Source organism: Eubalaena glacialis, chromosome 19 (genome assembly GCF_028564815.1).
Source record: "Eubalaena glacialis isolate mEubGla1 chromosome 19, mEubGla1.1.hap2.+ XY, whole genome shotgun sequence".
Classification (NCBI taxonomy): Eukaryota; Metazoa; Chordata; class Mammalia; order Artiodactyla; family Balaenidae; genus Eubalaena; species Eubalaena glacialis.
Genome location: NC_083734.1, coordinates 41,857,440 through 41,885,144, shown reverse-complemented (window position 1 = coordinate 41,885,144; position 27,705 = coordinate 41,857,440). Strand labels below are relative to the sequence as shown.

At 50.8% G+C, this 27,705-nt stretch overlaps 1 protein-coding gene across 1 annotated transcript; it reads right to left on the bottom strand.

Annotated features, from left to right (window-relative positions):
* Positions 1-1,180: 1,180 nt before the first annotated feature.
* On the bottom strand, positions 1,181-27,352 carry MPP3 (MAGUK p55 scaffold protein 3). The gene is made up of 19 exons (XM_061175900.1): positions 27,279-27,352; positions 26,033-26,089; positions 25,671-25,789; positions 25,399-25,476; positions 24,044-24,124; positions 23,667-23,804; positions 20,532-20,613; positions 18,927-19,012; positions 17,462-17,536; positions 14,211-14,407; positions 12,334-12,398; positions 10,893-10,913; positions 10,293-10,334; positions 8,979-9,143; positions 8,804-8,884; positions 5,646-5,739; positions 5,321-5,429; positions 3,817-3,939; positions 1,181-1,786 (listed from the first exon to the last, which is right to left on the bottom strand). Exons 2-19 carry the CDS (start codon positions 26,055-26,057, stop codon positions 1,610-1,612), a joined length of 1,758 nt encoding a protein of 585 aa, XP_061031883.1. The 5' UTR covers positions 26,058-26,089; positions 27,279-27,352; the 3' UTR covers positions 1,181-1,609.
* Between the last annotated feature and the right edge of the window lie 353 nt (positions 27,353-27,705).

Below are 27,705 nucleotides of genomic sequence, written 5' to 3'. Positions count from 1 at the left end.
GATCTTCTCCCTGGTGCTTCGCCCTTTACCTGGCCTCCTTTTTTTCTCATGAGGAAAAGAGCTTGAAAACTTACACGTGTAAGCAGCCTATTTTCCATCTTAGAAGCTGCAACCACACTGCATATTATTGTAAATTCTAGCTGGGAGCACATTCCTCACTTCTAAGTCCATAATTTAACAGGTAGCTTCAATTATGGGACCAGAAAAGAAACAGGCAGTAGAGTATAGTGATTAATGACCATCTCTGGTATTAGGAAGACCTGGGCTCAAATACAATGGCTCTGCCATTTTTTTAAAGCTGTGTGAGCTTGAACACATTATTTAAACTTTTTAGCCTTGTTTTTCTCGTTTGTATAATAGGGATGATAAGAATCCTACATCAGGCAATTCCCTGGCGGTCCAGCGGTTAGGACTCGGCACTTTCACTGCAGTGGCGAGGGTTCAATCCTGGTCAGGAAACTAAGATCTCACAAGCCACGTGGTGCAGCCAAAAAAAAAAAAAAAAGAATCCTACATCATAGGCTTGGTGCATCTGCCAAAATCACATATGTAAAGGCCTTAGCATAGCTCCCAGCACAGAATAAAGATTTATATACATTGGCTATTAATAAGAAATACAATTCTCTGAAGCTAAGATATATCACAAATCCTGTGTGACATTAAGCACTTTTGCTCAGAGACAACCCATCAGGCCCACACTCAGAGTCTATATACTTTGATTTTGACGGTCAGGACTAATTTATTGTGACTTAGGCATAGTTATGACAGGGGGGAATCATCTGGTTTCCCATGATGCAGCAGGATAGGAGCCCCTATAATCTGAAGGTAGGGACAGCTGAGAACCAGGAGAGCTGTCAGTAACAAGAAAGACAAGTGATGGAATAAAATAAATCAAAGCAAGCAAGCGTCAAGTTTCAGAGTCTGAGAATATTTAGAAAAGGCACAAGCAGCCTTACATTCCGCAAGAGTCCCTGAAAACACCACTGTATCATAGAAGAGTACAGTAAATCATGGTGACAGGGAAGCGTGCCTTAGTCTGCCAAAAAAAGTTGATGAATGCTCACTATTTAAGAAGGCAGAGAACCACGTTTTCCATTACCAGGCAAACACACACTATCGAAAAGGTTAAAAATCAACATTTTAGTGCCTGAAGACAGGGGAACTTCAATTGCATGGAAAATCCTCTTGGGTAAAACAACTCAACTTCCAACAAAGCCGGATAAATGAAATGTCACTCTGTTTATAAAGCTTAAACACCTCTGCAAATTGGTACTGTATACATTCACCACCACCACCCTCCAAAAGACAGTGGCTACTCAACTTTGGTACAGAGAATCAGGGTCAACTTGCCTGTGATACTTTAATGAATGACATGTGTTATTTTGTGATATGCTCCCTTTTGACTTGTATTTTCCGCTCCAAAGGGGTGCAGTGAAAAGCCACAGACAAAAACCAGCAACAAACAAGACTCCCCACATAGACTCTTCTTGATGATGAAGTTTATGGAAAATTCTGCCCCTCTCGCTTGAGGTTCCTTGACGGTAACATGGGGGAGCCTGGACCAGGTGGTCTTCCAGGTCCCCTCCAACCTGGATATTCTAGGATACAGTTACCTGACCCAACTAATAGGTATCCAGTGAGTGTCCTTGCTCAGCCTCTCTAAGAGCACTCTGAGCTGGCTGTACGCACTCTGGAGGTCCTCCTTCACCAGCACAGCATCTACCAGGTGCCCGTAATGCTGGTCTATGAAGGCAGCAGAGGTGGCCATCTCTTGTTGCTCTTCATCCTGCAAGGAAAAGGGGCAGTTAGAGAACAACTGGGTTGTTCTCCCCCCAAATAAGAAACCTACAGCCTTTGTCTTGGGCAGTGTTCCAACCTCTAATGTTTAGGTGATGAGTGGATGACTACGGCCCTTGAATAACCAACTGGGTTCACAAGAACAGAGCATAGTGATGTTAGCCTATCAAACTTCCAAGAAAGTTCATGGGCGGCAGCCATAATCATTGTTCAGTCATTCACAAGATATCTACTGAGGACCTGTTAACTGCAAGCCATGCTTTGGGCGGACGCTGATTCTATATCTGCATGTCTATATATGTCAATATCACACTTCCTGTCCGAAGGTATTTCCAAACTAGCAGTACTATTCTGTTGCATGGCAATTTGGTTAAATAATTACAGGAAAGAACTAAAAATAGTATTCACTATATAAAAGCAAAGCAAGCATTTCTGGAATCAACTAGGGGAAAAAGAAGGAGAATAAGTAACTCAAATGCCCTCTGAAGACTCCTAAATTCATCATGTAGAACTCAGTTCTTCTTTTCATTTCCTCAAACCAGAGCCAAACATTAGCACAGTTGACAAAGTAGAGATATTTAAGAAAGTGCTGGGACAACACTGACCCAATCCTCCATTTCCTTAGGATACCTGGCTTCTTTAATCAGATTGCTTTCCTGACACCTAACCCTAAGGTATAGACAGCCAATGATCCCTCCTTTACCCAACCTACCCAGTGTTTGCTTCTTCATTCAAAAATACCTCTAGTAAGTAGAATTTCAAGCAGGTAGTTCACTGACTATTAGCTTGGGTTTTGGAAGAAAGGAAAGTGGCAGGATCCACTCTGAGTAAAACTGCAAAGTGAAATTTGTTGCTGGCATTCACCCACCTCCCTTTCTATCTCCTAGTCCTCTGCTGTCTTCTCGCCTCTGCTTCTAGGGGTTCAGTGTTTTTATGCTGCCATGGAGGGGGTGAGCTGTCTTCCCCTAAAATGACCCACATTCCAAAATATTCCCTCTCCCTCTCTGTCACCAATAAAAACCAGACTCCTACTTTAGTGAGAGCATCCATACTTTCAGAAAATATGTTCTAAAGGTCTAGGAAACAGTTTTTGCCTGCTACCGCAAAGACAGAAGAGACCTACGGGAAGGCTTAGATAACTTCTTCTCCTTACTTCTTTCCCCCAGGAGGGAAAAAACCTAGATTAAATTGGGCAGAGCTTCCCAATTCTATATGGTATCTTGCAGGGCTCCTCTCCTACTCAAAAGCACCCTGCAGTGTCCCACTGCTGCCCCTGGATCTTCCATCCCACTTCCCCCACCCCCTTACACACATATATCCTATAGACTGTCTGCCGCTACTGGAGTTTCCCCTCCTCCAGGCACCCTCATTGTTCATCCTGGAAGCATTTATCTATTTGAGAAATTATAGAAGGAACATTCTTTTTCCCCTAAATCCCTCAATCTTCCTAATAAATATCTGCCTCTTGAAAGAACTCAAGTAAATCTCTAATGGAGTAAAATGTGTGACATTTGTTTTGCAGCTGTCAGTCCCCTGAACCCTTTTCCTGCCCTGTAAAGGTGGCACTCAACCACCTACAGCTTCAGCAAGAGAGTCACGGTCCTGAGCAGCACGTAGGAAAGATTCCCCCGTGATGCCCCTTGCCTCCACCTTGGATTAGCTTGCTGGATCTGAAGTTGGTGTTTCAATTAAAAATTATTTGGGTCTGGCTTAGGAGTTCAACAAATTTTTGTGGTATGTCACACTCAGATCAGGTGCCTGATAGATGTCAGTCCCTTAACTTTCCAACGGGGTCCTTAGGTGAGAGAGTGGAGGGTGGGGAACCCAGGCAAAGCCACTCCTGTGTGAATTGGGAGGCACTTCTGGCTGCCCCACCCTGAGTCTTCAGATCACATGACCATCTGAGTCTGGCCAACAGGCAAAATGGAAAGATGGTCTTGTATAGAAGGTATGGGCACCCACATGCAGCTAACGGCCCTTTTAGGCCTTCGGAAGAGAAATGATCAACTTTAAACTTACAAGTGGGGCTGCTGCATCCTCACAAGCTGGGGACATGGGTGGCGTCTTCCTCTTTTCCTGAATTGCAGGCTTTACAAATATAACGTAGGGTTTAAACTCTGAGGTCCTCAGTTGTTGCAGTGCCTGAGAAAGAAAGTTCAGGAATATTATATACTTTGAAAATATTTTATTGTGAAACGCACTTCTTGAATACTCGGTAATGGTGTGCTTCGTCACATAACCCCAATGGCAAAGGTCCTGATTATACGGTCATACGACAATGGCCTTCATCCGTGCAGACCACCTGCTCATTTTCCTGCCCTTCACTATGATGCTGGCCTCAGCTGGACCCTGAAGGCTCACTTGCCGAGAAAGGAGGTTCCAAAGCCTCAGCTCCGAGAGTTGCCATCTTTCTTAGCTCTGACTACCCTCCACCAAGCTCTAATTAGCCTTCGTACATCCTTCTCTGCCTGCCTAGTCCTGATGGAAGAACCGGCAGGATTTAATGTGTGTATCTATTTAGTCAAACGTCATCAATTTGGACTAATGCAAAATTTGTGCTATCACACAGGCCTCCTTATGATATTCAAAGAAGAAAAGGTTTGCCAAGCAAATGAAGAGACTAAGAGATGCCTTGAAGCAAACTGTAAAGACTTTAGAAGGTTTTCAATATGCAAATCGTCCTGTTAATTAGTGCATTTTATTTATGATGTAAGGGCCTGTATTTGGAAACACTGGTATTAAACTGCTATATGTACAGCTTGCATCCCCTCTAAACCAATAAAATCACTTTTCAAAAAAATTTTTGAAATTCAGACTTTTAATTTCCACTACCAACTCCCAGTAAGTCCAAATTAGTGAGGATTTTCCTTTCTGGACATAAGGTGCTTTTTGGAATCCATTTCAAGCCAACTTCTGTAAAATAAAGCCTACAGTTTATGTCATAAAATCAGAGCTCAGCCCCTATTGAGTTCAAGGCTTACAAATTTTTCTCAAAGACAAGGTTAAAAAGACGGTTAAGCCCCTGTGGGGTGTGCAGGACTGGAAATGTCTCTGAAGCACTTCACAGGGTCAAGTCTGCCCTTTTTCCCTTTCAAACTGCTCTCCTGACCACCTCCCTCAGTGGTTCTCTAAGTGGTTCTCTGATTTCACTTGTCCTCATCGGGGAAGGGATGGCCCAGCTTCCACTGGTGCATTTACATCTAAGTCCCTGACTGTCAGGTCATAATGGACCAGTCAGTGCCACCATCTCCTGCATGATTTACTCCATGCAGAGGTTACTATCTTGGGCCTGTGGGTCACCAAGAGGGTCCCTCCAATTCATGTCATTTTTGTGTATAGAGGTGCACATTTTGGGGTACAAAAGCTTTCATTAGATTCTCAAAGGGAGACCCAAGGAAATATTAACCTCCATTGCTCTGGAATAAAAAGTCCCTGGACTAAGGTCGAATATTCTGTAAAATGTACAACCCCCTAGTTTATAAATTCCATTAACAGGAAATGCCGAACTGGCCCAGGAACTCACATCTGGCTCCACGTCCACCAAACACACTTTGTTTTTCGCCATCACAACCTGAATGGCTTCCAGGCTGGTTCCATAGAGGTTTTCCTTATATTCACCGTGCTCCAGGAACCTAGAACAGCACCACAGGGGAAAAGGCCTTCAGCTGCTGAGCTTGCCTGAATTAACACAGAAGGTGAATGGCCCACCATGACTCCCCCCTCCTCCTCCCACCCTCTGCTTCCCCTGACTTTTCCAGAAGCCCTCCCAGGAGGTCAAGTGGAAGACTGGACAGATGCAAAGACACACAGCTGCACGGAGGCCCCACTGGTCCATCAAGGAAATGTACTTGTTGTGATGCAAGTCGGCCTCAAATGCTTGCTTAGAGACGAAGTGATATTCCACCCCATCCTCCTCATGGCTCTTCCTGGGCCTGGTGGTATCTGTGAAAGAGAGGAGGAGGGTAGCTGGGCAGAGATGTCACAGCACAGCGAGCCTGTGCCCTCATTCCTGTCAGGAGCTGGTCGCTGATTTGTGTACAAACCACCCACTTCCCTCCATCGAGGGTCCCTGTGTGCAGGCATGTCACTGACTTGCACAGCTCTGCGATGTAGGCAAAAGGAGGCCTCCGGTTTTGCAGGTGAGGAAACAGAGGTGCAGAGGTTAAGCACCGTGTGGATGTCCCATGGCTGGGAGCAGAGCCGGGTCTGAACGCTCTCTGTCTCAGGCCAAAAGTATGCCCTTAACCATTCTGCCAAACTGCCTCACTGATGCTGTGGCTTTTAAAGAATCGCCTAAGGAATTCCTAATCCTCTAGGTTTTATTTCCTAATTGTTTTTCTTTTTGAGAGCCAAGGGGGCAAAAACTCAGTTGACCCTGCTGTATGTTTTTAAATTTTTATTCAATTATTTCTCATCTGGGGAGAAAAGACATGAAGGTAGAGAGTCCCCTTGTGGACTAGATGTTTCCACAAAGCTGGCTCTCACATAATTTTTTTTTAATTAATTTATTTATGGCTGTGTTGGGTCTTCATTGCTGCGTGGGCTTTCTCTAGTTACGGCGAGTGGGGGCTACTCTTCGTTGTGGTGCGCGGGCTTCTCACTGCGGTGGCTTCTCTTGTTGCATAGCACGGGCTCTAGGCGCTCAGGCTTCAGTAGCTGTGGTTCACGGGCTCAGTAGCTGTGGTTCACGGGCTTAGTCGCTCCGCGGCATGTGGGATCTTCCTGGACCAGGGCTCAAACCCGTGTACCCTGCATTGGCAGGCAGATTCTTAACCACTGCACCACCAGGGAAGCCCCCCTCACAAAATTTTTAAACACATAGTGTTTTCCCTCTGATTTCCATAGTAGAATCGAGGCACGCACCTCTGGGGAAAATCAGATCCACCACAGAACAAGAGCACACGCGAAGCAACACACAGCTTTTTCCAGAGCATTCCAAAAGAAAAGAGGGGGTCTCAGAGGACAGTGTTTTCTCCCTTGGGGGCCACCCAGGGGATGCTCTGTGCGCCGTGTGACATCTTTGTCCAACCTCTGGCAGAGCTGCTACGGTCACCTTTTCTGACCATGTCCTTGCTTTAAAACTTTTATTCACCCACTGATAACATTCTAAACATCTTAGATGAGTATATGAGACCCTCTCAATCAACCCAGCCTCCCACTCAGCTCATCTCCCCCGACATCACCCACACTAACTTCCCCAGTCCCTCCCATTGCTATACTGGGTCATATTTTGTCCCTTTGCACATGTTGTTCCCTTGGTATAGAGAACTCTTCCTCCTCTGCCTGGAAAACTCCTACTTACTCTTCAAAACCCAGATAAAAGTCACTGCTGCTGGGAAGCCTTCCCTGACTCGCCCGGTTCCTAATAGCAGGGAGAAAGTCACCTATCTGTGGGATTTCTGGAAGCAGGTAGGTCTAGCTATCCAGGTACCCCACCCCAAGAGGATGGGTCTGGAAGTTTCTGAAGGATCCATGTGTGAACAACTTCCACATGTCCTGTTTCAGTCCATCCTTTCAGCCTGGAAGGCTGTGGGCCCCCCAAAGTTCTCCCAGGTCCATCACAGGTGCTTCCAGAATGGCCTCCCCAACCCCCCATGACCCCGCCACCACATCCCTGCCACTTCAGGTAGGATTCTGGAAGACAATTCTCATAACCCATAGACTGAGCTATGAGCCCTGAGGCCCAGGGGAGTGATATGGCAAAAGAAAGAATACATAGGTGCGCTTCCTCAGAACACTCCAGAAAGGTCCCATTACTGCCACCACAGCATCCCTTCTCAGTGGCCATCAGGTGCCCACATTGTATCCCTCTGAGGAAGAGGACTGAGAGTCCCAGGAAGGAACAGCCAAGGATAGGAACTGGCAAGCAGCAGGTGAGAGGCTGTTGTGTGGCCTCATTAAGAATGTGACTGTGGGGACTTCCCTGGTGGCTCAGTGGTTAAGAATCCGCCTGCCAATGCAGGGGACACGGGTTCGAGCACTGGTCCGGGAAGATCCCACATGCCACGGAGCAACTAAGCCCATGCGCCACAACTACTGAGCCCAAGCGCCACAACTACTGAAGCCCACGCGCCATGCTCTGCAACAAGAGAAGCCACCACAATAAGAAGCCTGCGCACCGCAACAAAGAGTAGCCCCCACTCACCGCAGCTAGAGAAAGCTGGCGCGTAGCAACGAAGACCCAACGTAGCCAAAAGATAAATTAAATTAAAAAAAAAAAAAAAAGAATGAGACTGGGGCAGGTTGCCTGGGTTTGAATCTTGGCTCCACCACTTACCAACTGTGTGACACTGGGCAAGTTACTTAACCTCTCTGAGCCTCAGTGTCTTCCTCTGCAGTATGGGATGATGATGATCCTCTTCTCAGGGATACTGGGAAGGCTGACCAAGCTACTGCACATAAAAGCTCTTGGTAGAGCTCCTAGCACTCTTCAGTCTCCTCATCACATTCAGAACCAGGACCTCTGCCTACTGGATTTCAGCATCTCTGGCTGCCTCTGGACTCAGGAGTGTACACAGCCACCCTGCCGGACTGGATCCAGCTGCAGGCGGAGTGCCCGAGCAACACTGCTCACGGGCTCTCTGGTTTCCCCAACCTACTCTCTTGCCCAAGCAGAGAGCAGGGGCCATAGGAGTCAGAGTCATTGGGAAGAGGAGGCTGAAATACACCCACTGCTGGGGGCCCCTTGGTGTTGGGCTGAAGTTGCCACTTTACCTGCAATGAGCTCTAGACTCACCTCCCATCCCAGGCAAGAACCAGGCAAGTGGTCCTCCAGTTACTGCCTCAGAGGGTCCTAGTGGACCACTGAGAGGGGGTCTCTTCCCATCATGCCTAGGTCCCCTGATGTGCCTATAGCAGGCAGTGCCTGGCGGTCCTTCAGACCCAAAGTAAGGATGAAGATGGATACATGGAGTCAAGTCCCCAAGAAGTTCATGTGCAGACATGCTTGCACACACACACACACACACACACACACACACATACACACACACATGGGCCCTCTTACGTGGAACGGCAACACCAAAGTGCTGTGGGTTCTCTGCCACCACCTTCTGCTTCAGCTCGTGCAGTCGGGCTCCCAGAGACCCTGGGAAACAAAGGGAAGGCTGCAAGGTCCCTGCTGAGCTCCCTCCCCACCCCTCCAGGGAGGAACCAGCCCATTCTCTGGAGACGTCACCTACCGATCAGAACCACCAGGCGGGGCTGCTCACCGGGCTGGTGCTGGTACCTGGTCACCTCCTCATAGGTCGGCAGCTCCGGAGACTCGGCCACTGCGGATGTCTTTCCTTCCTGCGGGCTTCCCAGTCTCTCCCTGCGGCCCAGCCGGAAGCTCCTCCGAAGACCAGCTTGGGGAGAAGGGCAGGAGGACACTGCAGCATTTGTCCCAGTATCTCCCTATAGACTCTCTCTACCTATCAGACCTGGAGGTGGGACTGAGACCCACAGGCCTCTCCCAACCACCTCCTGCTACAGGAAGGGGTTGATCAGGATGTACAGTAATATGACGAAAGTGTGATTACCTGGCATCCAAAATTTAGGGTTCAAAGCTACTTTTACTTGGTATGTGACTGACCTCAGGCAAGTCATCACCCCTCTGCACCTCAGTTCCCTTATCCATGAAAGGGAATCCAAATCTACAAAGGCAATGGGTGCTCCTAGATTGGATCCTGGATCGGGGGAAATGCTCTAAAGGACATTATTGGGACTACTGGCAAAATTTTGATATGAACAGCATATTAAATAATAGAATTGTATGCATGTTAAATTACCAGAATTTTTTTAAAAAATAAATAAAATAAAAAATAAATTCCCAGAATTTGATAATAGCCCTGGGTTATATAAGAAAATGTCCTTGTCCTTAGGGGACACATGCTGAGCTATTTAGGAGTGAAGGGACATGATGTCCACAACTCTTACATGACTCACGGGGGAGGGGGTTAAATGTGTACATGCAGAAAAAGGGAATGATAAAGCTAATATGGCAAAGTGTTAACATCCGGTGAATCTGCGTGTAGAGTATATGGGAGTTCTTTGTACCATTCTCACAACTTTTCAGAAAGTTTGAAATTGCTTCTGAATGAAAAGTTTAAAAACTCTTCGCCTGTCTCTAAGGCCTTTGAAAAGATTTACCAAAATAAAAGAAGTGAAGGTACTTTGGAGATTGATAAAAGGCTCCATTGCTGTATGGGGGTGGCAGAAACACTGAATAAACTACAATTGAGATTATGGTAATAATAAAATCAGTATTAATGTAGGGGTCCTGCCAGGGCACTGCTCCCAGTGGCTGGGTGAAAGTTGGGGTGGGGGACCCCAGGCCTGGGCAGGCTCAGCCCAGCCTCTGGCAGACACAGACTGAAGGAAAATGTGGGTCCCACAGACTCAGCTGCTCTTGAGGGGTTCCTGGGCCCGGATCACCTCTCCGTAACGCAGGAGCCCACAGTGGTCTGTGCATGGGCGGGGGAGGGGGTCTCGGGGGGAGAGCCCCCATTACTTACCCACGTAGTGTCCTTTGAAATACCCCTCACAGTCACAGGTCTCTGGGGACCAAACAGAGAGGGAGGCCAGTAAGCCATGCTGGACACACGCCCCAGCCCAGAGGTACCCGGGCCCCGGATGGCCAGGCAGAGCCCTCTGGGATGGAGTCTCGGGGGGCCCAAGACAAATGCCATGTGCCGGCCACCCCAGGTAAACAAGTTCCTCTGTTTCACCCAGTTCTCCATGCTTAGGCCACAAACAGCATTTCCAGGCCTGGTTGGGGTCCTGGGCCAGCAGATCTCGTTCCAGCCGCTCTGAGTTAGGATCAGTGAGAATAAGGAGGGGAGATTCACTCGCCCTGCCCTACCGCTACCCAGCCGGGTCATGTGGTCAGCCCAGCCAAAGGCCGGGGAGGGCCGGGCCCCACGTCCCCACCAGCTCTGCATGCCTCAAGGAGCAGGTCGGTCCAGCTGGCAGAGCAGGGAGAGGGGTGCCAGGAGCCAGAGGGGCACAGCGACCCCAGAGCGGGGTGGCAGAAGGGAGAACAAGCCCCTCCAGCCCCAGACAGTCTACAGAAAAGGGGCCTGTCCATGCGCACAGGGGACAAATACTGGGCCTACCTTTGTCACAAGGCTGATCATCTGCGGTTTGCACAAAAGACAGATGGAACAGCGTTAGCGGAGGGGAACCACGAGGCCCTGTGGCCCAGAGGCAGCCGCAGCCTCAGGTGCCTCAGGAGCCCTCCATCTGTCCCCTCTTTCTTTCCTCCAACAAACCTGTGATCTGAGCTGCGGTGCATTATTAAACCAAGACTTGCTCTAATTAGTCCTCCTGTGTGTGTCTCATTAGCGGCCCAAAGAAAGCCAGATCTTCACTGGCATAAGCAGCCTCAGGGCCAGTTTACTCAGCAGCCCCTCCGACTTGAGAGCAAGTCTGGAAAGGCGGCTGTTGGCAGTGGCCACCCAGCCAAGGGAGCAGCTCGCCCTAGGATGCCTGCAGTGGGACCAGGACCTGCTCTCTCTTCTCTTGGGTTTGAGACTCTCCTGGGCAAATGCAGGTGCCAGACGACAGAGTGGCACAGCGCAGGGCTGCAGGCCAGCTGTGCTCTGTTCATCTGGCATTGTTCTGGAGCCCCACTTGGTTCCAAGCCCCCCTTCCCCCCTACGCCCCGACCCCCAGCTAGGGAGGCCATATCCTGGGGAAGCTTCCTCTCCATACGGGGCTCTAACCTGGGGGCTCTGATCACAGGCCCTCTGGAAATCTGACCCCAGCCCCACTCCCTTGACTTCATGAGCCTCTGTTTAACCATCTTGGAAAAAGGGATGCCCTGACTCCACTACTACCCAGGGCTGTTGTGATGATTAAAAGGCAAGAAGGTAGGTGAATGTGTTTTCTAAAAGGTAAGTGATACACAGAGTAGGGTTGCTAGACAAAATACAAGACACTCTGTTAAATGTGAATATCAGATAAACAACAAATAATTCCTTAGTATAAGTATGTCTCAAATATTGCATGGGATATACTTATACTAAAAACCTATTCATTGTTTATCTGAAATTCGAATTTAACTGGGCAGCCTTTATCTTTATTTGCCAGATTTGACTGCTGACTCAGAGGCACGGGATCGCTCACAGTCATCTCCATTCCCTTCCAACATCAGTGGTTCTTAAACTGTCAGGGTCAGAGAGCCCCTTGGGGATCTAATGAAAGCTGTGGAGCCTCTCCCAGACACAGACTCACAGATACACAACACACACACACACACACACACAGTTTGCACAAAATTTTGGGAGCGGTGTTACCATGCCCCTGCAGTATCATCTATGGGCCCCAAATATAGTAGCTCCTCCCAGGGAATAGCTCTCCGCAACCTACCCCCATTTCCCTTCCTCATCCCTCTCCCCATCCCGTCCTCCCTCAGGAGGCCTGAGAGCTCAGACAGGACCCTCGGTGCCCCCTCCAGCCCAGTGCTTGCTTCTTCCCCACATGAAGCCCCAGAGTCCTAACCCCAGCCCCTCCCTGAACTGCTTCCCTGAAGTGCCATCCTGCCAGTCTACTCACACGGGGGCTTCTTGAGGCTCTGGGGGCTCAGCAGGGTGCCCATGGCTCTCCGGTAGCTTAGTCGCCTGTGGGGACACAAGGGGATGGGCAGGCCCATGAGCTGGACCAGAGAACCAGTCATAGGGAACCTTCTGGAAAACTCAGGGAAACCGAGGCCTGGAACCCACAGGTGGGCTCCTGCTTCACACTGAGTTCCAGTGAAGAGGGACATTTTCACAGGTTCTCACTGGTTCATGAGGAAGAAACTGAGTTTCTTGCTCTGGGAGAAGCTTTTCCAGCCCAAGATGGTCACACACAGGGGTACAGCCCAGTGCCCATGCTCAGCAGTTGGTCGTTACTTGCCCATGGCTGATTCTCAAGGAAAGGAGGTCCCTTCTCCAAACTCACCCGGCCTCCCCATCTCTGAGGAAGTTGGAAAACAGCAGAACGACTCCCAGGAGAAGCCGAGGGTGAAAGTGACCCTAATTTAATGCCCTTCCCCAGCCACCCCAGCCCAACGGAGAGCTCAGCCTGGCACATTATTCACTGTGGCCCTGGGTGGAGAAGCAACCTCCAAGGCCTCTTTGAGCTGAGAAAACACCCAGGGCTCCTAGAGGTCTCTAGATTTCCACATGTAAATGCAGCTAAAGAGCCTTTCCCCAAGACCTGTGAAGCCAAAGATGCAGATGGGTCTGAGGCTCCCCTGAGGAAATAAAGCAGCAGTTCTCAAACTTCAGCCCCTCAGAATCATCTGGAATATCTGTTAGAACACAGAGCTCAGAGTCTGCCCCTGGAGTCTCTGATTCAGCAGGTCTGGGGCAGGGCCCAGGCAGGGACCGGCATTCTGACAAGTTCCCAGGGGATGCTGATGCACCTGGCCTGGGGACCACACCAGGAGGGCCACTGAAACAGATGAACCCTGAGGTCTGTTGCTACAGCATCATTGCACACCCCAAAAATGGAAGAGGGCTACAAACCCCAGGAGAGGCTTGCAGGTGTAAGTGCCACGCCCGCTGACCCAGGATTTACACTTTTGGCAAGCTATCCTAAGGAAACAATTTGAAATATAAGGAACAGTCTATGTGCAACATAATTATTTGCACATAGACTGTAGCAGTGAAACATTAGAGAAAGCGTCAAAGTACAGCCACAGGGAGGAAGCAAAGTCACTTAGGTAGGACCCTTCCTCAATGAAGCCTTCTATGCTTGCCCGGACGAGGGCCAACCCTCCTGCTAGGACCTGGCGGGGCCCGGTGTCCTCCTCCCTCACACCCATCACATTTATATAAAGTGTTCGTCTGAACCATGTGTGACTTTTCAGCTAAACTGTAAGCTCCTCCAGGGCAGAAACCATAGCTGCTGCGTGTGAATGAACAGTACGTCTCCTGATGAAATATTATATTACCATTAATTAATAGTATAGAATAATATTATTCTATAGTAATATAGGAAATGTTCATGTCAAAACGTTAAGCTACCAAAAAAAAAAAAAAAGCAAGACCTCGAATTCTATGTGCACCACTCACATAACAGGCACAGGAAGGAAATAAATTATGTTGTTTAGATAGTAGTGAGACTTTGGGTAATTTTCTTTTCCTCGTCCTCCTCTTCTGTATTTTTATATTTTATTTCTCAACTTGCCCTAAGTATGCTTATAAAATATACATTAATTTAATAGCATAGATTTCCATATATCAATATTTATTGAAATCTCAAACAGCCATCACCACTGATGATAGCAGAAGAAGAGCCAACACAAGCACAATTGGTACTCAGCCCAGAGAAGGACACCCAGTGGGCCCCTCTGGCTGTGCTGGCAGAGATTTGGGGCTTTGTCATGTACTTATGCCTCTGGCCACTCCAGAACCACACCCCCTTACAACACATCCCAGACCCACCTTTCCTGGAACTGCTTGGAGGGGATGAGGCCGGCTCGAAGGTTGGTGTCCCCCATTCGCTTGGCCTGCCACCACGTGGGGTCATCCTGGCTCACCACTTCCAGGACCTGCCTGCGCTGGAAGGGCAGGCCTGCCTCCTGGCAGGGGATGGCCCGGTCTTCCCGAGGGTTGTAGTGGAAGAGGGCCCGCATGAACACCTGCAGGGGAGGGGTTCAGTGAGACAGCCCTTCGCTGTGTAAGCACAGATGTGTCTATGCCACACGGAAAACCAAAGGACAACCACCATTCACAATTAGGAAGAACAAGCAGCCTCAAGAATAGAAAGCTGGGACTTCCCTGGTGGTCCAGTGGTTAAGACTCCGTGCTCCCAATGCAGGGGGCCCAGGTTCGATCCCTGGTCGGGGACCTAGATCCCGCCTGCCGCAACAGAGATCCCGCACGTGGCAACAAATATCCTGCCTGCCACAACTAAGACGCAGCGCAAATAACTAACTAACTATTTATTTATTTATTTGTGTTTTTTTTTAAAAAAAAAAAGAATAGAAAGTTAATCAGAACCCCACCGCACCGATTTTCTTAGTGTTCTTCAACCATTTTCAATGTCCCAGTTGGGAAATCCATCAAGAATCAGAAAGTGAATAGCTGGGCCCCATGAATTTCCCTTTCCAACCTAAACATCTCCTTATTGACATTATCTGCTATCCTTACAACAGCCTCTCAGCCTACACAAAGCAACCATTAGTCCCGGGAGCAAAAAGTAAAGTCAAGCACAATTTCTAACTCAAATGTTATTTCTGATACGCTAACTGCCCCTAATGATGTCAGCAGCCATCTGTAAATAAGTAATCTAGGTGTTTTGATAAGAACACAAACATCAATGAAACTACTGTTACCGATTCCTCATCATCACTTTTCAGTGGGTAATTGACAGCTACATCTTTGACAGCTCAATCCTGCCTCATCTGTCACATACTGAGCCAACCCCCAACTCTCCCCTTTACCCTGAAGTCATCCCTCTAGAGAAGAGGATGGGAAGACATAGCATTTTGTCATACTTCTTCATTCTCTTCTATAATTCTGTGGCATGGATTTATTTATTTCTATTTCCAGATTATTACAGCCCAATAACTTTAAGAGCAAATTGGAAAAAAAGAAAATAGGCCAGAGGGTTTCCTTAGACAAATCCAAATCATATTCCTTTATGTGCCAAGCAGAAAAGATGCAGTTTGACAATAGTAAGAAATTCCTGGCCATATATTATGAGGACAGATACCCTCATTTAGCCACAGATGTTACCAGGGTCCCAGGCACTCAGAAGCAAGCATAATCTTAAATGGCCAGCCCTGATCAAGCATCTAGCTCAAAGAAAAATATTTAGAAAGGATGGACTAAGAGACAGGCTACCCATTTTGTCCTATAGGAAAACCAAGTCCTCTCCCTGTATCAAGTTAGAACCTGCAAAAGCTGCATATGGAGACCATATTAGCTTGTCCCAGGAAGAACCACTTCCATCAGATATTATGTGTGCCCTGTGATTCAACTGAAGGTGCAAATAAGAAACAGTCATATAAAGATGATTTCTTCATTTGCCATAAAAAACTGTCAAACACATTGTCCACTACTAATCGCCATTCATCAAAATATTTATTGACATCTACTCTGTGCCAAGTGCTGTAATGTCCCATCTTTCACGCGGGCTGGGAATTAGCTTTCTTGAAAAATTGGCATGCTTCCTTCCATACTCTGACGAATTACGTTCATTACTGTAATTCATTATGTTCTCCTTTTTGCCTTGGCTGCCAGAAAGTGCAGATCCAAATTCACTGGGAAATAAAAGTAATGCCCTCTTCCATCCTCCCTACTACCACTTCAGCTCAGGGCTTGACAATCTCTCACCTGGGCTTTCACAACAGACTCCTACCAGGTGCCCTGGCCGCGGTCTCCACCCTCCTCTACTCACTGCCCCAGGGAGCTTTCTAAAACACAAATGTGGGTGCATCACTTCCCTCTTAAAAAAAAAAACCTTTAAGAGCTTCTCACCGCCTATGGGGTTGTAACTTGGTCTGTGGGGGCCCCCCATATCCCCTGGGGCCTTACTTTTTCAGGGCACCCCAGGCTGACTGCCTAATGGCTTTCTCCAGCCACTGGGATCTGCTCTCCCCTAACCTGGCCGGCAGGAACTGCTGGGAATTAACCCCTGGGATGCAGCCTGGAGGGAGTTGGTGTACAGATACCCCAGATCTCCCAGCTCTTGGGAGGGATGACGGAGGCACGGTCTACAAGGGATGCCAAGCTCTGGAGCAGGATTAAGCTCTGGTTGCTCCCTGTGGTAACTTGCTGAGAACACACCCTTTGTTGCACTGGCTGCCTTCCTTTCCCCACTCCTGTACTGGTATTTCCTGGGGTCACCTCCAAATAAACTATTTGTAGTTGAATCCCCGTATCAGAGTCAGCTTCTGAGATCCTAAACTAAGCAGGGATTATGCCAAAACCCTTAACAAAGCATTCAAGGCCATTCAGAAGGTAGCCTTGACCCACCTCCCCAGCACACCTCCCCATCCTCCCCCTGGAGCCCCACCACCGTGCACTTCCTCATTGACCCCCCCATACTCTTCTCTGCCATATCTTTGAGCCCCCGCATATGCAGACCCCTCTGCCCGCCCTTCCCTCCACCTCCTCTTCACCAGAGAAGTCCCTCTCATCTCCATCTTCCTCAAGCCTCACTTCCAACACCCCTACTACACGACACCTTCCAAAGTGCCTCTCACTCTGTACAGAATCTTTCCGAAGCACTTAATCACACAGCAAGGAGAGAATGGCTCCCCAGCCTCCCCTTCTGACCCAGGAATCTTTGAAGCTACTAATCATCCCGGTCTCCAGCATCTGGCTGAGCGCCTGGGCACAGAGGAGGTGCCTACCAAAGGTAGGCTCCACAAGGAGTTAAACAAATGGCAGTTACTTAATTGGTCCTGAAGCCAGAACATTTGGTACCTTCTCCTCCTCTTCACGGCCCTGCTTCTCGACTTCAATTAGAAGAACCTTGTCTTTTATTAGTAAGCTACGTCAAATCCTGTTTAGAAGAGGCCGGGTACAAACAAATAAATCACTCTGTGACTGAATTACAGGTCTCTACTGAGCGCTTGTTCTGAGGACCAGACGGATGATCTCTTCCCGGATGACTGTTTCAAAGGCTGGGCTGGAGTCGCCGCCCCCGCTGCCCCCCCACGCCACCGCCTCCAGCTCCCCCATACCTTGCTGTCCTTCAAGCGGTCCTCCTCCTGGGTGGCTGGGATGATTTTCAGGGTGATGGACCCCTGGGACTGCGCCTGAAAGGAAAGAGCACACAGCCGTATCATCTACCAGATCGAACCCTCCATGACGTCACGTCTTACTTCCCAGATCCGGAAACTCACATTCAGAAATAAAGGGGACGTGCTGCCTCCCCTATGACCCACCCTTCTATGGTGGGAGCTGGCTGACTTAACTAAAGCATTTTCATGCGACAAAGTGACAGAAGACTTAAAATGAGAACCCGAGGACAATGCATGCACCAAGTACAGCTCTCCATCCCTCTTGACCGCTAGTGCCCCAAAGGGCTGCCCTTCTTTCTTTTCTCTCGGGTTATTTTAATAACCTAGCTCAGTTTCATTTTCCTCCTTCCTGCCTGATTTGGGGCTGGTTCCCAAATAGTACTCCCCTCTTTGCTTGCATCTTCCCCAATCTCAGAGCACTGCTACCTTCCCAGGGGTTCCCCTCCCCTCTACTGGAGAGAGGCCCTGCACCCCATGTGGGGGGCCCACGGGAAGCACACTGTCAGCCCATGAGAGCACATCTCACCCAATGCCATCCCTGGCTCCGCATCACTCTGGAACACGAGGAAGTCGGTGCCCAGAACCAGGGAAAGGGGAGTGGGGGCAGGAAGACTGAAGTGTCTGCCTGTAACCAGGACCCCCTACAGCAGGGGCCTTAAAGAGCGGGCCTCGGAGCTTCAGATCTCATCCCGTTTCTGCCCCCCAAACCATCAGAAGTTAGCAAAGACTGTTGTGTTGGGAGAGGATGCCTGAGGATACAGAGGACAGAACTATGATGGGGGCTTTCTATAATTTCAGTTTTGACTTGAACCCCCAGAATAGACTGAGAAGGTTGTTTCCATCCCAGCACGTGATCCCCTAGAATGCCCTTGCAGTTGTAAAGTGCTATATCCTCTTCCGGATATTTACATCCTAACGATAACTATGCATTGGTTGAGAAACCATCCCTATCCCTGCCGTACAGGAAGGGAAATGGAAACTCAGACTGATTTGATGACTTGTTCAAGGTTACTCAACTGGAAAGTGATGCAGGCAAGATTCGAAGCCAGGACCAACTGACCCCAAAGCCCTTGCTCTGCTGGGCTACAGCCTTTTACTCCATATTCCTCAGCCCTTTGGAAGAGGGGACCCTTGTGAGAGGGTCTTCCAGACGGGTCCTCAGGAAAGAAGGCTGGGGGTAGGGAGGATGGCTGTGCTGAAGAGGGGGTCTGAGAGAAGCGGGTGGTCTGGGCGCTCCTTTCCTCCTGTCCCCCACCCTCCATACAGGGCACTCTGTAAGGCCACTTGGCTTGCGGCCTCCCCGTGCAAACAGGGACACCGGGCCAGATCAGCCCTGGCTCCAGGAAGCGCCCTGCTCTGGGTTTCTGAAGAACCACCGCGTTCCCAACATGCGCGCAGCACAGACCAGAATCTGGCTAATCTCGTCAGGCCGCTTGTGCAGGACCGTGATCCCGTTCACTTCCCGGAGCTCGTCTCCAACGTGGACCAGGCCTAGGAGACACGGGGGCTGACCGTCAGCACGGGAAGGGGGCTGAGGTCCCCAGAGCACGGAGTTCTGGGCACCACTGGCACCTGCCTGCGGAACCCACTGCAGGGGAGACGCAATGTTTAAAGACAGTGGACGGGACTGGGATGAACTGAGTTCTCACAGGGTTCCAGGTGCCTCACTTGGCATCCCAGTCTTACAACCACGCGGTGAAACCCCCGGTTTACAAACTGGCAGCTGAGATCCAGAAAAAAGACGCAGCTTGCCCAAGGCCACACTGCCAAGAAAAAATGGAGCCAGTGCGCAGACGCAGTTACTTTGCTGTAGAAACCCTGTGTTCTTTCTGCTATAACCTCTGCTTCTTTAAAAATATCATTAACTCTTCACCTTCCTGGATGTACAGACCTAACTCCAAGAATGTCCTTCTCAAATTTTACACGAAAACTTAAGGGCACCAGGGAAGATGGTGTCAAGAGTGTTAGACACACCTGTCTGTTGGCCTCTGCTTTAATGACTAGCATCTCTGCATATCGGGCCCTATTTGCCATTCAATGCGGACACTGGCCCAGAAGCAGCAGCAGCATCCAGAAGGCAGTAAAAGGTACAGAGTCTTGGGCCCACCTGAGACCTGCTGAATCAGAATCTGCATTTTAACAAGACACTCAGGCCATTTCCATGCTTGTTAATGTTTGGGAAGCACTGGTCTAGGGGTCCCACCACAATGATCCCCAGACTTCTGGGGCAACACTCCCCTATACCAGGAGATTTGCCCCCCAATTTAGTTCCTCCATATACCAGTGATTCCTTTTTTTTTTTTTTTTAACTTTTAATTTTATATTGGAGCATAGTTGATTAACAATGTTGTGTTAGTCTCAGGTGTACAGCAAAGTGATTCAGTTATACATATACATGTATCTATTCTTTTTCAAATTCTTTTCCCATTTAGGTTATTACAGAGTATTGAGTAGAGTTCCCTGTGCTATACAGTAGGTCCTTGTTGGTTATCCACTTTAAATATAGCAGTGTGTACATTTCAATCCCAAACTCCCTAACTATCCCTCCCCCCACCCTTCCCCTCCGGTAACCCTAAGTTCGTTCTCTAAGTCTGTGAGTCTCTTTCACACCAGTGATTCTTAACCTGTGTTCCACCTAAACACGTCTGGGACATGAACACCCTCCCCTCAGTAACTGTGGCTTGCTAAGGTAACTGGGGTGTCGGAGAAGGGTGTCCCTGCCCCCCCAGTTAGGATTTACACCAAGCTTAACTACCACAGTCTCAGGTTAAGCCAATGCTCAAACCCTTCTGATCACCCTCAAAGTACTCCATGCCTGAGATATTTCCAAACAACTAAATTTTCTACCGAGCTTAGGAAGGAGAAGAGAATTCCAGCCCCACTCCCAGAAAGCAAAGCACATCCCAAACAGGTGAGTGGACAGGAGAGGGAAAGGAGACCCGTGGCCAAGGGGGGCAGGCTGGGGGACCACGGCCATCACCTCAGCTAGGCTGGCACAGATGCCACTCACCGCTCCGGTCTGCTGCGCCGCCTCGCATGATCCTGGCCACCACGACAGCCCCTGAGTGCTCATCCCGCCGGATGGTGGCCCCCTGCATCAGAGACAGAGCAGGCAGGCTTCTGAGAAGCAGCCCCGAACCTCAGACCCCGACTCTCTGGACCCAGCAAAGCCTCCCCCCGCCACCGCCCCATTCCTCCCTCTGCCACCCCAGGGGGCAGATCGGTGGACACCTTTCCAAGGCTGAGGATGAAATAAAACCCACATCTCAAATTAGTATAGCACAGCACTTTACAGTTTAAAGAAAGCACGAGAATGCTGTCACAATCTCGTTTGAGAGATGAGGGACTGGGGCACAGAGAAGGAAAGCAACTTCAAGGTCACCCAGCTTTCTGTGATGCCACACCCACTGCTTTCTCTATTGTACTGCAGCCCTTGCCTCTTGCAAAGACATTTAATAATGAGGAGAATATGTGCCAGCAAATTCCCAACCTGCCTCTAACCAAGCACGGGGTTACCAGGCCTTCTGTTGTTGCCAAGGGGAACCAATTATGCCCCAGCCGGAGCTCCGGGACCAGGATGGGGCCCACGAAGCATGGCAGAGATGATATCTAGGATGAAAAAGGCACTAGCAAGCCCTCAATTTCGTGCACCACACAGACTGGACTGTGGCGGGACAGGGCAGCAGTCAGGAGCTGGATGGCCCTGCCATTTACCAAGAGTATGTGCCCTTAGCGAGGAAGCTCCTTATCTTCTCTGCGACTGTTTCATCTGGGGTGTGGGAAAGCGTTTAACTCACAGGGTTGTTGCAAGGTTGACATCAGGTAATGCACGCAACGCACTTAGCACACGGTAAGTGCTCAATAAATGCTAACCACTTGTTACTGGCTGTAAGTGCAAACCACTGGCACACTCATTATTAACTTCATTCAAAGTCCATAAGATAAATATTGCTGGAAAGAGAAACCAGCAGCTAAAAACCCTACGGCTTCTTGCCGCCTAGACTTTCAAACTTGCCAGCATCTCTATCCATCCTCTCCTCCTTTCCCCCATCTCAGGGGAGCGGCTCCTCCTGGCTAGGCTGCCCTCTATCCCCTCCCTCCCTCTCCTACATTCTCAATGCCCCCTCCCCACTGGCTCCTTCCCCTGGTCCTAAAAATATTATCAAGTCTCTCCCATCATTAAAAAGCTGGCAACCCCATCCGGCAGTCGCCGGTCTCCATTCCTTTGGAGCAAGCTTCTCAAGGAGGCAGCGCGCATCTGCTCTCTCTGCTTCCTGCCCTCCGACTCACTCCCCGCCTGCCTCGAACGCACCAGCAAAGGCACCGACGACCCGCCAGCAGCCAGCTCGCCACCCTCAGTCTTCTCTCTCTCATCTCCTGTCTGATTCACCCTCCCGCTGGAATGCTCTCTTAGCCTGGGCCCTGGTGACACTTCTCTCCCAGTGCTTCTCAGTGACAATTCGTCTCCTTTGCTGAGTCCTCCTCTATACGCCTTCTAAATGTTGATTAAAGGGCCAGGGTATACGCTTTACCCCGGTGGTCTCAACCTCTCGGGCGGGGTGGCAACCCCTCCTGGAAGATGGCAGCTGCCAAGTCTGTATCTCTGCACACGTAAGCCTTCACCTCCTGGATATTTCCACTTGCGGCACACAGGCCTCTTGAATTCAACGGACCCTAAGCTCCTCCTTGTAATGGTCCCAGTGTCCACCCATCATCCTAGCTGGACACCTGGGCCTTACCCAAGATGCCTCCCCAGACTCCTGCCCAAACTGGGCCAGGCACAAAGTGACATTAATTTTATTTCTGAAATATTTCTTGGATTTCTCTTCCCTCTTCCCACAAACCGAGGTCAAGCCCTGTTTCTGAACCTCACGTATTTGGCTCCTACCCTCAAATTGGTCCGCCGCTTCTGGTCTCACCCTCCAGGCCACTTTCTACTTCGTAGCCAGGATGATACTTCTAACTGCAAATCTGGCCATTTTGTTCCTCACTTACAACCCTTCAATGGCTCCCCACTGCCTTCAGGATCCAGCCAAGCAACTGTGTGTTGTAATCTGGATCTTTCCGCTCTCCCACTGATCTGGCCTCGCCTCTGTCACACTTTACCTTCAACTCGGCAAGTTCCCTGAATATAGCAGGCCGTTTACCTTCCCATGGCTTTGCTCATGCAGTTCTATGGTGGAATGCCTTTCTTCTTCCTCTTCCTTCTGGAAAACTCCTGTTCCTTTTTTTTTTTTAGAATTCAGCGTGGGCATCACCTCTTCCAGGAAACCCTCAGTCACTACCTCCTGCGAACTCCCAGAGGGCAAAGACTAAGTCTTAATCCTGCCTGCACCCAACACAGCGCCTGGCACACAGGAGCGGGGGGGATCATGATACGTTTGCTGAGTGGATGGATGACTGGCCCATTTTGAAGGTAAGGAAACAGAGGCAGAGGAGAAGTGGCTCATCTGAGGTCACTTGGTGAAAGTTGACAATAAAGAGGGCCAGCTGTGGTATTCTCTAGGGCAAGCCCTCAATTCTCTGAACTGCCATGACTTCCCTCCATCTCATAAACAACTCTGTCCCTTTGCTCAGTAAATCAGTGCTGAACCAGGACCAAAATGATAACAATCTGTCAGCTGGGGAGAAGAATGGCTGCTGCCCTGAGCTTCCTTGGAATTCAGAACAAGCTTGGCCAACTTTTTCTGGAAAGGGCCAAATGTAAATATTTTATGCTTTGCGGGCAACACAGTTTCCATTGAGTCTGCCGTTGCCATGTAAAGGCGGGGCCCCAGACAATATGTACATGAACGGGACGGCCGGGCACCAATAAAACTTTATTTACAAACACTGACAGTGGGCGGGGTTTGGCCCTTGGACCGTAGTCTGCCAACCTCTGGTTCAGAGCTGACGATCAGGGCTGCCCTGCACATCTGTGCAGGTTCTTGACTGCACAAAGGAGCTTGACCACAGTGGAGGGAAGCTGTAATCACCCAGAGAAAGGGATACTCTGCACACAAAGATGTCACAGGGACTAGTGGCAGCCCTGACAAAGCTGCCATCACTCACTCCGAAGACTTCAGGAGGGTCCTTTCCGGGGTTTCTGGGTGGGTGGAGGTGGGAAACAGGGAGAGGGTGGGGCATAGAGGTAGGGGCCACATACCAGGGGTTCCTTGTTTTTCACCAGGCGGACAATCTTCACTGATTCTTCATCAAAATCCTCGTCAATATTATCAGGCAGAGGGGGGAGAACGGGGTCAAAATTCTTCTGGGCAACCGTGTCATGTACCATGAGCATGGCCTGTCAGGAAAGCAAGAGAAAAGAAGGGCTGGCCCTAGAGCTTACATGGGTCTGGGGGACCTGGCCGGGCAGTGGTTTGGGGGTTCTCGAATCTCATGCCAGAGAGACGACCACCCTGGACGCTGGCGCTGAGGAGCGCTTGCTCAGAAATTTCCTCAGTCTCACGGCCAAGCGCTCCCTCCTGCCCTCATCCCAGGAGACACAGATGTGTGGGTGGCCAGGGACTGCGGCGTGACTACCCTGAGGTGAGGGGTGGACAGCAGGTGGAGCAGTTCCCTCTCGTCACTGTGCATGGAGGCGGCCTGCAGCTCCTCCATCACCTGCGGGGAAAGGAGAGAGAAGGCCACGGACGGCTGTGGGCGCTGCGAGCCTGCTGGGAGTCGCCCAGGGGAAACCCTGCTCCCTGGGCCTCAGACCCAAGGGCCCTCCCAGCCACTACTACAGCACCAGGGGGCATTGGACCCTCAGCCACACCAAGACTGACACTCCCAGGGAAATCACACCAGAGATCAGAGACCCTGAGCAGCCCTTAATCCTAATGGGAGCTAACTTATTAACCTCTTCCCGGGTGCTGTCTGCCTTATGTGGATTAACTCTCACAAGCAGCTAGACGGAGCAGGTACTATTATTCTGCCATTTCAGAAGTAAGAAGTAAACGAGACAGATTACATATCTTGCCCAAGGTCGCAAAGCTGGTAAGTGGCACAGGCAGGACTTGAACCTGGGCTTATTTGGCTCTATTGTCTGTGCCCTTCACCACATTTTCCAGATGAGGAAATTGAGGCTCAGAGAGGTTGAATCACTTGCTTACGGTCACAGAGCTAGTAGCAGAGGCAGTGCTGAGCCTGGGAGCCTGGCAACCTAACCTGCTCCTAATGGCATTCCATAGCCAAGAAAGGCAGGGGATCTGCCCCAACCCCTCGCTAGGCCATCTCCTGGGGTTATGTGAGTTTATTCAGAAGCCAGCCTTAGTAATCAACCGGGACAGCTTTTCCAACCATGCAACACAGCGGACAGGTCCACAAGAAATGAGGAAGGATTCCTTTAAAAAACAAAGCCTGGAAATTCCCTGGCGGTCCAGTGGTTAGGACTCGGCACTTTCACTGCCGGGGCCCGGGTTCTATCTGGGCCAGGGTTCAATCCCTGGTCGATCCCGCAAGCCACACGGGTACAGCAAAAAAACAAACAACAACAACAACAAAACCCCAAGAAGCTGCAAGTCCCTGGACGCAGGACTTCACATTGGGCCTCCCCGAAGCACAGATACACAACGTGCGTGTTTGACCTGTTCTTGTCGCCAGTTCTCAACCGTTTGGGAACTGCCCTCATCTCACAGCTGGGGAAACAGACTTTCTCAGGAACACAAAGTAAGTGGGCGTCACCATGCCACCATATCCCCTGGCCCTGTCCAAGGCTCACGAGGTCCTCCCTGCCTGTTAGGAAGCCCGGGGAGGAGGGGAAGGGGAGGAGACGCTCTTCACCTTGGGGCTCCCGAGTCCCGATGTCCCCTCACTAAGCAATGGCATGCAGGCCAGATGAAGGAGCTACAGGTGGGAGGGGGGGCTGAGGCCGTAAGGAGAAACCTGGGGCTTACATCCTCGGCAAGGGCCACAGCGCTGTGCAGAACGGGGGTTGGACTTTGCCTCTCGTAATAGCGAAGCTTCTCGTGAATCTGCAAAGACAGCCGATCTCAGGCTGGGGCCTCCCAAGCCAGCTGCCCAGGTTTACCCTGGACGTCACACACCCCACCCACGGCTGTGGGGATGCCTGGGGCTGCAGACCGGGTCATCCATGGGGCAGCATAAGAGGAAGCCCTGCAAGCCCTGTGGGCCAGTGAAAACCTTCCCGGGGCAGGGGGGCCTTTACCTTCATTAAATAACTGAGGCTTTTTTCACTGAACACATCCCTCAGGAAGCCCATCTCTTCCTTCTGGTTGGAGTCAGGTCTGAGCTGAGAGGTCAGTAGTGCCAGGGTTTCATGCAAACCTGAGGAGAGAGTAAGAAAAACACTGTATAACCAATGCAGTGGGTACTTCCTGCCCTGTGGGACCCCCGAGCATACCCTCCAACAACACTTCAGTCCTGCTGTGTGCATATTTTCTCCCCCAGCTCTCATTCCCAGGGCTTGGAGCTGACACTAGATAGCAGCTGCTTTCTTTGCTGCCCCAGGTTGCTAGGAAGGGTCTTGTCTTCAAGACTGTGGCAGGTCCAGCCCCGGGAGACACTCACCAGAATCCTCGGACAGCACCGGCATGTCTGTGCTGGTCAGATCTCTACCTGTGGATTCTGGGGGAAAAAAGGGGGTTGAAATTCCATCAAGCATATTCATTCAACAAACAGTGATTACACATGTACTGTGTCTGTCGGGGATCAATTTCGGGTCAGAGGGGATGGGAATAAATAATTCTCTGCTCAGTGTTTTCAGAGAGGAAGGAAAGAAAACAAAGCTTTGCTGAGTGCTCCCAGTGTGTCAAGCATTGTCCTGGGTGATTTCATATGACATTTTTCTTAATCTGTTCAAAGCCCTGAGGAATTGACACTAATATTCCTATTTTACTGATGAAGAAACAGAGGCTTGGAGGATTCAGTAAATTGTAGGTCAGAATCCATACTCGATTGGCCCTTCCAGGCAGGTCTCAGAGATGAGAAGTGGCCCCTGCCTGACCGTGGGTGCTCTCCTCCACAGCGCACCCCTCCCCTGTTACCTTCTAAGGGGCCTCACTCAAGTCCCTTGACTGTCAACAAGTACCTGGCTGGGCCTACAAGCCCCTCCTTCCCCGCCATCCCCAAGCCCCAACCTAAAGGGAGCCTGCCCCCAAAACAGAGCGTATAGAGAGGAGGTGGAGAGATGAGAGTCAGTGTCTACTATGCCGGCGGGGGGAGCCCTAGCTCGGCAGGCCCCCCGACGTGTTCTGCAGCACGTGGACCTCAAAAAGTCCTCCTTCATAGGAGATAAGGAGAGTAATGATTCATTCATTCCGCAAACATGGAGCCAGCCCCACAGCGCCCGCCCGAGCCCCGCTGACACCGAGATGCGTAAGAATGGTCCCCGGTCCTCCAGCCAACGCCCCGCCCCCCTACGCCAGACTCATCCTCTGGCTCCTTCTAGCTGTGCCCCCCACTCCCCCAGGCAGCCAAGCAGAGACTCCAGCTCGCTTTGGGAAGGAACCTGTGGGACCAACAAGGAGCGCGGCTGGGCGAAGGCGAGGCGAGACCTGGGAGACGCTCGGGGCGGTCTCGGAGGATGCGGAGCGGCAGGAAAAGAGAAGGGCGCACGGAGGAGGGGGTGGGTGCGGAGAGGAGGCCAGGGGCCGAGGGGCGGGGACTGAGCCCCCCCGCCCCACCATCACCAAGCTGGGGGCCCCGTGGGCCGCGTGGCTGCCTGTGCATGAGAGGCGGGTCTCAGCCCATCCTCCCCTCCCGCCCGGCCCCTGCGGCTCCGAGTCCCTGGTCCGTCCTCCGCGCGGGTTCCTACCTCGGCGCGCCGGAATCTCAGCTCCAGACCGGGAGCCGCGCGGGTGCCGGGAGCCTCGGCCGCCGCTAGCTCCGCCTTCCCGGCCCCTCCCTGCCACGGCCGCTCTGGCGGGGGTGGAGGAGCCGGAGGAGGCGAGGCACGGGAAGGAGGAGGGGGAAGGGGGCGCGCCGGGAGGAGGGGGAGGAGCGGAGGGGGAGGAGCGGAGGGGGCCCGCGGCGTCTGGCACCGCCAGCCCTCTGCCGGCCCGGGCTCCGCTCTCCTGCGTCGTACCCCCTCCTCAGTGTCCTCCCACCCGAGCCAGGAAGAGCTCCCTGCCTTGTGTCCCCTACCCGGGCACACAGCCAGCCTTCCCTCCACCCCCATAGCGCGCACTTACCACCCGCCCCCCCCCCCCGCGTGTGGACGCTTAAAAGGTGGACGCTTGCTT